The 14,653-nt window shown below is 34.2% G+C and overlaps 1 protein-coding gene across 1 annotated transcript; it reads left to right on the top strand.

The window, feature by feature from the left end:
- The first annotated feature begins 6,371 nt into the window (after positions 1-6,371).
- On the top strand, positions 6,372-6,911 carry LOC141660346 (uncharacterized). Its single transcript, XM_074467323.1, has one exon. The coding sequence runs from the start codon at positions 6,372-6,374 to the stop codon at positions 6,909-6,911; it is 540 nt and encodes a 179-aa protein (XP_074323424.1).
- The last annotated feature ends 7,742 nt before the right edge of the window (positions 6,912-14,653 follow it).

Here is a 14,653-nt window from a genome sequence, read left to right as displayed (position 1 = left end):
CGCAAAAACGGTTGAGGTTGGACGATTCCCGGCTTTATAAAATAATTTTGTAATTACTCAGAAAATAATTAATAAATCCATAAATCATTATAAAATCATATAATACTCCAAAAATTACCAAAAAAATATCACAGTTATCTATATTTTATTCTGGACATATAATAATTAGAATACTCAAAGAATATCACATATAAATATCCAAAACATCAACTCCAATTACCAGATAATTCACTAAAATTCACATAAAATCACATAAATAATTCCAAATAATAATAAAAATAATATTTGAAAATATGGGATATTACATGCTGCTCTTGCGATTGCTAGAAGCCAGATATCTAATACCGTTCCATCTTATTCTTTATCCAACGTCTTGTCCTGATCAACTCGAATGATCCGCATCTATAATTAAAAGATATAACTTTAATCGTCTAAACGATAATCACTCAACGAATTGCGCGTCAATACCTTATCGTCTACCCATACGATAGCACACACATAAATATAACAGATAAACACAGGACTCTTGATCCACATATGCATATAATTCACATAACACGTAAACACATAACTCATGTATCACATAATTCATATAACACACGCCTCGGTTCGTCAAAAGGTTCGACTTGGTACGTTTAAAACTGAAATCGGGTCAAAAATATGATTTATCGATCAATAATTGACTCAGAATGACTTGTAAAACAAGCGACCTTTCGAAACAAAATGATTTGGGTCTCGAAAGTATTTTTATTGAAAGCGGAATATTTTTCTGAGTCTGTACGCATTCGTTTCGTATTAAACGGACGAACGGTTTATTTATTATGAATTTTTGAACATTTTTTGAAATTAAAACGGGTCTCTGAATCATTTAATAATTAAATAATAGGGCTCGAACACCCGAAAATAATTTTATAAAAATTATCGAGCCTGGAAAATAATTTAAAATAATATTTTAAAGCTCGAAACTATTTTTTGGAATTTTTAAATCAAGAATAAATAATTAAATCTAATTAAATAATAAATAATTAAATTAATTAATCAATTAATATTTAAATTAATTGACTAATTAAATAATTAATTATCAACTAAAATTAATTAACTAAATAATTTGGATTTATTTTTGTATTAAAATAAATCTTCAGAATTAAAATAATGATTTTTAAAATAAAAATGAATTTTTAGAAATTAAAAATAGGATTTTTGAATTATTTGTAAAAAGAAAATCCAGAAACATATTTTTAGAAAACTAATTTGGCGCAAATGGATCGAAACTGGGTCGAGGACAACAGTCAAACGGGTCGGAACGGGGTCGTCAAGAATCAAGAACACCACCGGATTTTCTGCAGAATCCCGCGACATCCCGGATTCCGGAGAACCCAAATATACACCCAAACACCTGTTTAAAGTGGGTTTGCAGTCTTAGCATATCCTAAATCAACTCGGAAGTTCAGAAAATAAACTCGCAGCAACAACTACCACCGGAATCAACGATTCCGGTCTGAACTCCATTGAAACCAACGAAACAAGCTCCAATTCCGGCCAACTCGCTTCCCATCGATTTAGCAATAGAATGAACACAATAATAGTATAAATCGATTGTAAACAACATCATAAAGCTATACAAACCATCAAAACAAGTCAAATATTGCTTAATCAAAAAGCCCCAAATTCGGGTATAAACCCTAAATTACGAAATTAATAAATTACCCATCGTTTGAATGATTTGATGGCATAAATAGAAAGAGCATGAAAATATGAGCATTTTGGTTACTCATACTTCGAATTCTGAAATCTGCATCACCCTCAAATGATCGTTTGTTCCTCAAGAACACCAAGAACAATTTTTAAAAGAATTTTCAGAAAATCAAACCTTAATTACTATACGTTATTGTACTCTATTTTTGAAGTATAATATATGAAATTGACCAGAAAAATATGCTCTACAACATGGAATCATCAAAATACTCAAATAATCACGTCTGCAAAAATTCATATTTTATTTCCTAAATAATTCGAATTAAAATAATTAAATAAGAAAATTACCTTGATTTCTGGGTAAAAACTGATGATTGATTCAGAAAGAAGATTTCGAGAGCTTCGTTTTGATATATTACACGCCCGAATCGGAGTTCGATAACGCCTTCGTTCGTACGATTGATTCTCAAGAACGTATCGGTTTCTAGGGTGTTTCTCTGTATTTACAGTATTTTTACTGGTTACAAATGAATAAACGAAATAAATAAAATAAGAAATAAGCTATTTATATTTACGGAATATTGGTTCGTTCTGGATCATTTTGGATCGATAAATTAGTTGCTTGGCCGCTAAGTAACTGCAAAACGATCCAAAAATAGATTACTTAGCCGCTAAGTAACTATAAAATCGATACAATTTAATACCAGATTTGGATAATTATCAAAACCGAGCTTTTCATAAAACACCATATACGAAAATAATGTAAAAATATCCCGTCTCTCGAGAACACGGGTTTTGTTGATTTATCGAAATGGTTATCGTACCGAAAATCTTACGCCGGGCCGCGCACGGGTCAAACCGTAATCCGCATCGAAAAACTCAAAACACCGAAAATGTCCGAAATTACTAGATTAGGTTAGGAAGGAGTTTTCGGAAGAGTTTCGGGTTATAAAAACGTAAAAACGGTTGAAGTTGGACGATTACCGGCTTTATAAAATAATTTTGTAATTACTCAGAAAATAATTAATAAATCCATAAATTATTATAAAATCATATAACAGTCCAAAAATTACCAGAAAAATATCACAATTATCTATATTTTATTCTGGACATATAAAAATTCAAATACTCAAATAATATCACATATAAACACCCAAATATCAATTCCAGTTATCATATAATTCACTAAAATTCACATAAAATCACATAAACAATTCCAAATGATGATGATAATAATATTTGAAAAAATGGGATATTACATGATGAGCTTAATATTGTGGACCCAAAGAGGAGAAGAGTGGAGGATGTAATATCAGATGGGCCTAATTCAGAAAATAAGCAACTGGATACTACGATGGTGGACTTACAAGATAACACTTCTCAAAACCAAAAAAATGAGTTAAAGGCGGGTGCTGCTGTGCAGGTCCGCCTAGAGTTATGAGTATAATCAGCGGGAACTGTCGAGATATAGGTCTACCCTCGAACATTCGGTTCCTTAAAGACGTAGTACGTCAAGAGAGACCTTCGCTCATCTTTTTATGTGAAACAATCGATAATAAAGGCAGAATGGAAAGAGTGAGAAGAGGCTTGGATTTTATGGCTTAATCACAGTGGATGTAATTGGAAAGAGTGGGGGTTTAGCGATCTTGTGGAAAATCAAGGATTAAGTTCTACTATAAAGAAAGTCTAAGAATCAGATTGATGTGGAAATTACTATAGATGTTAAGGATAAATGGACACTAACTGGAATGTATGGCGAGTCTGGCGAGCCTGATAGACAGCAACGGTGGAAAACATGGGAGTTGTTACAAACTCTGGCCAGGGATTCTATTCTTCCTTGTTGTATTATAGGTGACCTTAATAATGTTTTATCTCAACGGGATAAGGTTGGAGGGGCTCCGTACCCTAACTGTTTGGTGGAGGGTTTTAATAAAGTGTTAAGTGATATAGGAGTTGTTGATCTTCACTTGATCAGGCATCAGTATACATGGGAACGAGGGAGAGGAACTGTTGCTTGGACCGAAATGCGTCTGGACAGGGCATTAACATCTACCTCATGGTTAAATTTATTTCCTTCTGCGAAGTTATACAACTTAGAAGGGTCTACGTCATATCATAGTCCGATTATGTTAATCCCTGAAGATGGTACAAAGTTTGTAGGTAAAAAAGATTTAGATTTGAGAATGCCTGGCTAACGGAACTAATATTTAGACAATTGGTAATGGAATGTTGGGAAGAGGAGGATGTTACATATATTCAAGGAAAAATTAAAAATTGTGCGAATAGTCTTTTTCGATGGGGAAGGGAAATCATTGGTAAGTTTAGTGATCGTATCAGGAATTACAAGTTCGAGATGAGGAAGCTCAGAAAATGTAGAGATATAATTTTTGTTCTGAAGTATAAGGAGTTGAAGGATGCATTGATTCGAATATTGGAACAACGAGAGATATTTTGGAGGCAGTGTTCTAATTAGCTTTGGTTGCAATCAGGAGACAAAAATACTCGATATTTTCATGTGTCTGCTACTGCTCGCAGGAACATGAATCAAATTTCTCGGTTGAAAAATTGATCGGGTAGTTGGATAGATTGGGATGACGGACTAGCTGAGCATATAACAGATCCGTTTAATCACTTATTCACAGCAACCCGTACAAATTGGCAGGTAGTAGATCGTATGGATACAAAAATAATGGTTGTGCAGAATGATGAGTTTCTGCAACAAGTGACAGAAGAGGAAATTATAGAAATGTTATTCCACATGGACCCAGACAAAGCCCGGGCCCAGATGGTATGACACCAGTTTTTTATCAAAAATATTGGTCAATTATTGGTCCGGATGTGGCTCTGTTTGTTCAAAAAAAATTCAAAGTAGGAATTTACCGGACGGGTTAAATGACACTAACGTGGTACTCATTCCTAAGAAGAAGAATCCTGTCATGGTGGGAGATTTAAGGCCAATATCTCTATGCAACGTGTTGGTTAAAATTATCACAAAAGTGTTGGAAAATCGAATGAAAAGTCTATTAGATGGGGTGATTTCGGAAAATCAGAGCGCATTTATCCTGGGGAGGCTAATCACTGATAGTATTATGGTTGGTTATGAGATGATCCATTATTTAAAAAGGAAAAGAAGAGGGAAAAAATGTTTTATGGTGCTAAAGATTGATATGAGTAAGGAGTATGATAGAATTGAATGGGATTTCTTGCATGCTTACTTTGTAAGGTAGGTTTTGATGATTGGTGGGTTCAGCTAATACTCATGTGTGTTACTACAGTTCGATATAATATTACTGATGGAAAAAGGGTGATGGGGCCAGTGACTCCTAGTCGGGGACTCAGGCAAGGAGACCCCTTATCTCTGTATCTCATTATTTTATGTGATGAGGGCATGTATGCCCTGTTAAGAAAGTACGAAAATCAGCAGCTAATCCAGGGTATACAAGTGTGCCATAATGCTCCTCGAATAAATCACTTACTATTTGCTGATGACAACTAATTATTTAGCTTAGCAATCGAATCGGTAGTGTTAACGCTGGCATACCTACTCCAAAGTTACGAGGAGGCTTCAGGACAACAAGTGAATTTGGATAAATCTTCAGTTATTTTCAGTTCTAATGTGGATAGGGAATGCAAGAACATAGCCTGCCAAGCTTTGTAGATGAGAGAGGCAGATGATGATGTGAAATATTTGGGGTTATTGAATATGGTAGGGAGAAATAAATCAAGGGTGTTTGGATTTCTCAAGAAAGTGAAACAACGAGTGCAAGTATGGTCAGAAAGGTGGATTAATCAGGGAAGTCGAAATAGTGTTAATAAAAAATGTAGCTCAAGTTATTCCCAAATATGCTATGAGTCTTTTTCTGCTTCCAATGGAGATTACAAAAGATTTTGAAAGAAGTTTATCGAGATATTAGTGGGGAATGAAGGAGAACTCGAAGCCCAGAATTCATTGGATGTGTTGGGATAGACTTAATAGACATAAGATGAATGGAGGCTTAAGTTTAAGAGATTTTCAAAGCTTTAACTTAGCTCTTCTAGATCGACAAGGGTGGAGACTAGTGACTAAACCTGACAGATTAACAAGCAAACTGTACAAAGCGAGATATTTTTCAGATTATCACTTTTTAATGCAACATTGGGGAACAATCCAAGCTTTATTTGGCAAAGTATTTAGGAAGCTAAGCAGGTAGTGAGGGCTGGGACTAGATGGAAGGTTGGAAATGACAAGAAAATCAAAACTTTGGGACAACCGTGGCTCCAAGATAATTCTAATCCATATATTACGAGTGAATTACAAGGTTTAGGCTATGCTACTATACTCTCGCTGAGAATGATGGATAACCAACAGTAGGATGAAGATATATTAGTGGATTTATTTAATCACAAGGATCAACAATGTATTTATAATACCCTCTTTGGTGGTAACGATAATAAGGATATGATGTACTGGAAGGAAGACATGACTGAGGAGTATATGGTTCGAAGTGATTATCGTTTGATTCAGTCACGTAAGGAATCAGGGGCATTTACAGGTAGTAACGAGTTGTAGAAATTGATATGAAGGATCAAAGCACACCCCTAAAGTGTTGAATATGATTTGGCGAGCTTTATCTCAGTGTTTACCAACACGGATAAATCTACATGCAAAAAGAGTGCATCTGCCATTAATTTGGTCAATGTGTAATGTGGAGGATGAGATAATTACTCATGTTCTGGTGAGCTATCAATTTGCCAGTCAATCCTGGGGATGGAGATGTGCAGCTTATCGAGATTATGATATCTCCTCTTTTGGTTTATCATTGAAGAATATGCTAGATAGGACAATTAAAGATGAACATGGGGAAATTGTAACCATGTGCTGCAATATTTGGCAAGCTCGAAACCAGATGGTATGGAACAACAAGAAAAATGAGGTGAATCATGTGGTTTTCTCGACCAAGCATTACTTTGCAGAGTGGAATGAGGCCCAAGTAAATTCAATAAAGGCTTTATACCGGGATGTTATACCAGGTGATGGAGCTAGTTTTTGGGTGAAACCTAAACAGAATCCAGTCAAGGTACCGGTTGATGCTGTAATATTTATTGAGCTCTCAAAATATGGTATTGGTTTATTAGCTCGAGATGATGAAGGGCAAGTCATCCAGGGTCGATCAGAGGTTTACGATGGATCAGTCAGGCCGGAGATGGCAGAGGCCATAACAGTGAAGGATACGTAAAGTTGGATTCTTTTGTGTGGCTGGAAGGAGGTAGTGGTAGAGACTGATTGTCTAATGGTGGTTCAGGCCATTCAAAACAAGGTTACACTGCGATCTCCCTTTGGCAGCATAATTCTAGAATGTCGTAGGATGATTATCGAGTTAAATTGTCATATCCTATAATTTTTTAGAATTCGATTAATAAAAGAATAATAGAATAAAAAGGATTAAAATTAGATAAGGACTAGGATTTAAAATTGGGTTAGACTATTGGGCCTAAAATTTGGATCAGATTCTAATATGGATAACTTGTAGGTTAAGATATAGGGTTTTGTATCGTTATAAATACATCCTATTCGTTTTCCTCATTTTTAATATCAAAATTCGTAGGGGCTTTTCTTCATCAATCAGCATTCTTGTAAAATTTGTAGTAAATTCACCGTGAGTCGGAATTCAGTGAATTTGGACTTTTCGGAAAGATCTTTTCGTTCTCTACAATTTTCGTGCTTTGTATTTTCCAAGAAAACGACGTTTAAAGGGTCAAAAAGGCTCAATAAGGATCTGATTAGAATTGGAGTCATGGAGAAGATCGAGATTTTAGATGTTTCGTTTTTGATGGGTTGTTAAGGATTGATTGTGTATTCTAATGTGAATTATCTGTTTGCGTGATTGAGGCAAGTAACTTTCATTGCTCTGTATTATTTGTTGCTTACGTGTTCTGTAAGTGATAATTAGTTGTTCCGTATATTTTGAAACTTGAATTATCTGTTTGATTACGCAAGTGAATCTTTATTGCTCCGTATTATTGTGTAATGTACCTTATATTGTTTGATTCATGTGCTCAAATATTTGTTCTGATTGTCGTATGTATGAAATTAATATGTGATTGATAAGAAACGAATTCAAATAAATCCACAGTCTTAATCACGTATAAGAATTAGAATCCGATCACTGGACAGTGTGATACTTTGAACTTAGAACTAGTTTGCGCACGTTCCGGAACACATCGATACCTTGTCAAGCTTTGGTTGCACTTGACGAGGGACGTGAACTAGCCCCCCATCGAATAAGAATTAGAACCCGGTCACTTGGGAAGTGTGGCATAAAGTATAAGATGTCGGTCACCGGCAAAGTATGGCTTAAGGTGTTATTTAGGACTGTGGGACTAAAGATAAGAATTTGTTATTAAGATTTATTGATTGATTAAGAATTTTGATTATGTGGATTATAGAATGTCTTTGATTATGATTATTGATTATATCGTGTGCATCTTTGTTCACTTTGTTATCGAATATATGTGTGATTTTGTGTGATCTGTGTTATGTGTCAAGCATGTTTAAATTCTGTTTTCGAAAAAGATTTAAAATATTATTTTGAGCCGTCAAATGGTAGTTTCTTGCTGGGCTTCGCCGCTCATTCTTTTAATATTTCAGGTTTCGTCTAAAAGACTCGGGTTGGTTAGTATTGGAGTTCGAGGACCTTAAAATTGGAGTAGATTGACTTTTGGACTCCGCTTTTAGCTGCGCGTTTGTAATAGTGACCTTTGTAATGGATTTTCGTATTAGTAAATTGTAATTTATTTTAGTTTTGGTTTAGAATTAATGGTCCGGAAGTGCGGGCAGTTACAGTTGGTATCAAGAGCAGGCTGTTCTTCAGAGTGTGTTAGTTATGGGACTAGTACATTCCCTATGATTCGATCTTGTGGACAATAGTTTAAGTTTGTTCTATAGGAGATTAGCGAGAGTAGACGTATAGGTTTATTGTGAATTTGTGGACCAAATTCTTTTTAAGGAGGGTAGTATGTAATATCCCGTAATTTTTTAGAATTCGATTAATAAAAGAATAATAGAATAAAAAGGATTAAAATTAGATAAGGTCTAGGATTTAAATTTGAGTTAGACTATTGGGCCTAAAATTTGGATCAGATTCTAATATGGATAACTTGTAGGTTAAGATATAGGGTTTTGTATCATTATAAATACATCCTATTCGTTTTCCTCATTTTTAATATCAAAATTCGTAGGGGCTTTTCTTCATAAATCAGCAGTCTTGTAAAATTCGTAGTAAATTCACCGTGAGTCGGAATTCAGTGATTCTGGACTTTTCGGAAAGATCTTTTCATTCTCTACAACAAATATGCTTTGTGTTTTCCAAGAAAACGTCGATTAAAGGGTCAAAAAGGCTCAATAAGGATCTGATCAGAATTGGAGTCATGGAGAAGATCGAGATTTTAGATGTTTCGTTTTTGATGGGTTGCTAAGGATTGATTGTGTATTCTAATGTGAATTATCTGTTTGCGTGATTGAGGCAAGTAACTTTCGTTACTCTGTATAATTTGTTACTTACGTGTTCTGTAAGTGATTATTCGTTGTTCCGTATATTTTGAAACTTGAATTATCTGTTTGATTACACAAGTGAATCTTTATTGCTCCGTATTATTGTGTAATGTATCTTATATTGTTTGATTCATGTGCTCAAATATTTGTTTTGATTGTCGTATGTATGAAATTAATATGTGATTGATAAGAGACGAATTCAAATAAATCCCCAGTCTTAATCACGTATAAGAATTAGAATCCGATCACTGGACAGTGTGATACTTAGAACTTAGAACTAGTTTCCGGAACACATCGATACCTTGTCAAGATTTGGTTGTACTTGACGAGGGACGTGAACAAGTCCCCCATTGAATAAGAATTAGAACCCGGTCACTTGGGAAGTGTGACATAAAGTATAAGATGCCGGTCACCGGCAAAGTGTGGCATAAGGTGTTATTTAGGACCGTGGGACTAAAGATAAGAATTTGCTATTAAAATTTATTGATTGATTAAGAATTTTGATTATGTGGATTATAGAATGTGTTTGATTATGATTATTGATTATATCGTGTGTATCTTTGTTCACCTTGTTATCGATTATATGTGTGATTTTGTGTGATCTGTGTTATGTGTCAAGCATGTTTAAATTCTGTTTTAAGGTTTCGTCTAAAAGACTCGAGTTGGTTAGTATTGGAGTTCGAGGACCTTAGAATTGGAGTAGATTGACTTTTGGACTCCGCTTTTAGCTGCGCGTTTGTAACAGTGACCTTTGTAATAGATTTTCATATTAGTAAATTATATTTTATTTTAGTTTTGGTTTAGAATTAATGGTCCGGAAGTGCGGGCAGTTACAGTTGGTATCAAGAGCAGGTTGTTCTTCGGAGTTTGTTAGTTACGGGACTAGTACATTCCCTAGGATTCGATCTTGTGGACCATAGTTTAAGTTTGTCCTATAGGAGATTAGCGAGAGTAGACGTATAGGTTTGTGTTGAATTTGGGACCAAATTCTTTTTAAGGAGGGTAGTATGTAATATCCCGTAATTTTTTAGAATTCGATTAATAAAAGAATAATAGAATAAAAAGGATTAAAATTAGATAAGGTCTTAGGATTTAAAATTGAGTTAGACTATTGGGCCTAAAATTTGGATCAGATTCTAATATGGATAACTTGTAGGTTAAGATATAGATTTTTGTATCGTTATAAATACATCCTATTCATTTTCATCGTTTTTAATATCAAAATTCGTAGGGGTTTTTCTTCATAAATCAGCAGTCTTGTAAAATTCGTAGTAAATTCACCGTGGGTCGGGATTCAGTGATTCTGGACTTTTCGGAAAGATATTTTCATTCTCTACAACTTTTGTGCTTTTTGTTTTCCAGGAAAACGTAGTTTAAAGGGTCAAAAAGGATCAATAAGGATCTGATCAGAATTGGAGTCATGGAGAAGATCCAGATTTTAGATGTTTCGTTTTTGATGGGTTGCTAAGGATTGATTGTATATTCTAATATGAATTATCTATTTGCGTGATTCAGGCAAGTAACTTTCGTTGCTCTGTATTATTTGTTGCTTACGTGTTCTGTAAGTGATTATTCGTTGTTCCGTATATTTTGAAACTTGAATTATCTGTTTGATTACGCAAGTGAATCTTTATTGCTCCGTATTATTGTGTAATGTATCTTATATTGTTTGACTCATGTGCTCAAATATTTGTTTTGATTGTCGTATGTATGAAATTAATATGTGATTGATAAGAAACGAATTCAAATAAATCCCCAATCTTAATCACATATAAGAATTAGAATCCGATCACTGGACAATGTGATACTTAGAACTTAGAACTAGTTTACGCACGTTCCGGAACACATCGATACCTTGTCAAGCTTTGGTTGCACTTGACGAGGGACTTGAACAAGCCCTCCATCGAATAAGAATTAGAATCGGTCACTTGGGAAGTATGGCATAAAGTATAAGATGCCGGTCACCGGCAAAGTGTGGCATAAGGTATTATTTAGAACTGTGGGACTAAAGATAAGAATTTGTTATTACGATTTATTGATTGATTAAGAATTTTGATTATGTGGATTATAGAATGTGTTTGATTATGATTATTGATTATATCGTGTGCATCTTTGTTCACCTTGTTATCGAATATATGTGTGATTTTGTGTGATCTGTGTTATGTGTCAAGCATGTTTAAATTCTGTTTTCGAAAAGATTTAAAATAGTATTTTGAGCCGTCGACCGATAGTTGCTTGCTGGGCTTCGCCGCTCATTCTTTTAATATTTCAGGTTTCGTCTAAAAGACTCGAGTTGGTTAGTATTGGAGTTCGAGGACCTTAAAATTGGAGTAGATTGACTTTTGGACTCCGCTTTTAGCTGCGCGTTTGTAATACATTTTCGTATTAGTAAATTGTATTTTATTTTAGTTTTGGTTTAGAATTAATGGTCCGGAAGTGCGGGCAGTTACAGTTGGTATCAAGAGCAGGATGTTCTTCGGAGTGTCTTAGTTTAGGGACTAGTACATTCCCTAGGATTCGATCTTATGGACCATAGTTTAAGTTTGTCCTATAGGAGATTAACGAGAGTAGACGTATAGGTTTGTTGTGAATTTGGGGACCAAATTCTTTTTAAGGAGGGTAGTATGTAATATCCCGTAATTTTTTAGAATTTGATTAATAAAAGAATAATAGAATAAAAAGGATTAAAATTAGATAAGGTCTAGGATTTAAAATTGAGTAAGACTATTGAGCCTAAAATTTGGATCAGATTCTAATATGGATAACTTGTAGGTTAAGATATAGGGTTTTGTATCGTTATAAATACATCCTATTCATTTTCCTCGTTTTTAATATTAAAATTCGTAGGGGTTTTTCTTCATAAATCAGCAGTATTTTAAAATTCGTAGTAAATTCACCGTGAGTCGGAATTCAGTCATTTTGGACTTTTCGGAAAGATCTTCTCCTTCTCTAAGACTTTTGTGCTTTGTGTTTTCCAAGAAAACGTCATTTAAAGGGTCAAAAAGGCTCAATAAGGATCTGATCAGAATTGGAGTCATGGAGAAGATCAAGATTTTAGATGTTTCGTTTTTGATGGGTTGCTAAGGATTGGTTGTGTATTCTAATGTGAATTATCTGTTTGCGTGATTGAGGCAAGTAACTTTCGTTGCTCTGTATTATTTGTTGCTTACGTGTTCTGTAAGTGATAATTCGTTGTTCCTTATTTTGAAACTTGAATTATCTGTTTGATTACACAAGTGAATCTTTATTGCTCTATATTATTGTGTAATGTATCTTATATTGTTTGATTCATGTGCTCAAATATTTGTTTTGATTGCCGTATGTATGAAATTAATATGTGATTGATAAGAAACGAATTCAAATAAATCCCCAATCTTAATCACGTATAAGAATTAGAATCCGATCACCGGACAATGTGATACTTAGAACTTAGAACTAGTTTGCGCACATTCCAGAACACATCGATACCTTGTCAAGCTTTGGTTCCACTTGATGAGGGATGTGAACTAGCCCCCCATCGAATAAGAATTAGAAACCGATCACTTGGGAAGTGTGGCATAAAGTATAAGATGCCGGTCACCGGCAAAGTGTGGCATAAGGTGTTATTTAGGACTGTGGGACTAAAGATAAGAATTTGTTATTAAGATTTATTGATTGATTAACAATTTTGATTATGTGGATTATAGAATGTGTTTGATTATGATTATTGATTATATCGTGTGCATATTTGTTCACTTTGTTATCGAATATATGTGTGATTTTGTGTGATCTGTGTTATGTGTCAAGCATGTTTAAATTCTGTTTTCGAAAAAGATTTAAAATATTATTTTGAGCCTTCAAACGGTAGTTGCTTATTGGGCTTCGCCGCTCATTCTTTTAATATTTCAGGTTTCATCTAAAAGACTCGAATTGGTTAGTATTATAGTTCGAGGACCTTAAAATTGGAGTAGATTGACTTTTGGACTCCGCTTTTAGCTGCGCGTTTATAATAGTGACCTTGGTAATAGATTTTCGTATTAGTAAATTGTATTTTATTTTAGTTTTGGGTTAGAATTAATGGTCCGGAAGTGCGGGTAGTTACAGTTGGTATCAAGAGCAGGCTGTTCTTCGGAGTGTGTTAGTTATGGGACTAGTACATTCCCTAGGATTCGATCTTGTGGATAATAGTTTAAGTTTGTTCTATAGGAGATTAGCGAGAGTAGACGTATAGGTTTGTTGTGAATTTGGGGACCAAATTCTTTTTAAGGAGCATAGTATGTAATATCCCGTAATTTTTTAGAATTCGATTAATAAAAGAATAATAGAATAAAAAGGATTAAAATTAGATAAGGTCTAGGTTTTAAAATTGAGTTAGACTATTGGGCCTAAAATTTGGATCAGATTCTAATATGGATAACTTGTAGGTTAAGATATAGGGTTTTGTATCGTTATAAATACATCCTATTCATTTTCCACATTTTTAATATCAAAATTCGTAGGGGCTTTTCTTCATAAATCAGCAGTCTTGTAAAATTCGTAGTAAATTCACCGTGAGTCGGGATTCAGTGATTCTGGCCTTTTCGGAAAGATCTTTTCGTTCTCTAAAACTTTTGTGCTTTGTGTTTTCGAAGAAAACGTCGATTAAAGGGTCAAAAAGGCTCAATAAGGATCTAATCAGAATTGGAGTCATGGAGAAGATCGAGATTTTATATGTTTCATTTTTGATGGGTTGCTAAGGATTGATTGTGTATTTTAATGTGAATTATCTGTTTGCGTGATTGAGGCAAGTAACTTTCGTTGCTCTGTATTATTTGTTGCTTACGTGTTCTGTAAGTGATAATTCGTTGTTCCTTATTTTGAAACTTGAATTATCTGTTTGATTACGCAAGTGAATCTTTATTGCTCCGTATTATTGTGTAATGTATCTTATATTATTTGATTCATGTGCTCAAATATTTGTTTTGATTGTCGTATGTATGAAATTAATATGTGATTGATAAGAAACGAATTCATATAAATCCCCAATCTTAATCACGTATAAGAATTAGAATCCGATCACTGGACAGTGTGATACTTAGAACTTAGAACTAGTTTGCGCACATTCTGGAACACATCGATACCTTTTCAAGCTTTGGTTGCACTTGATGAGAGATGTGAATTAACCCCCCATCGAATAAGAATTAGAACCCAGTCACGTGGGAAGTGTGGCATAAAGTATAAGATGTCGGTCACCAGCAAAGTGTGGCATAAGGTATTATTTAGGACTGTGGGACTAAAGATAAGAATTTGTTATTAAGATTTATTGATTGATTAAGAATTTTGATTATGTGGATTATAGAATATGTTTGATTATGATTATTGATTATATCGTGTGCATCTTTGTTCACCTTGTTATCGAATATATGTGTGATTTTGTGTGATCTATGTTATGTGTCAAGCATGTTTAAA

This window comes from Apium graveolens, chromosome 5, assembly GCF_009905375.1.
Source record: "Apium graveolens cultivar Ventura chromosome 5, ASM990537v1, whole genome shotgun sequence".
NCBI classification, from domain to species: domain Eukaryota; kingdom Viridiplantae; phylum Streptophyta; class Magnoliopsida; order Apiales; family Apiaceae; genus Apium; species Apium graveolens.
This window is presented reverse-complemented; position numbering and strand designations above follow the sequence as displayed.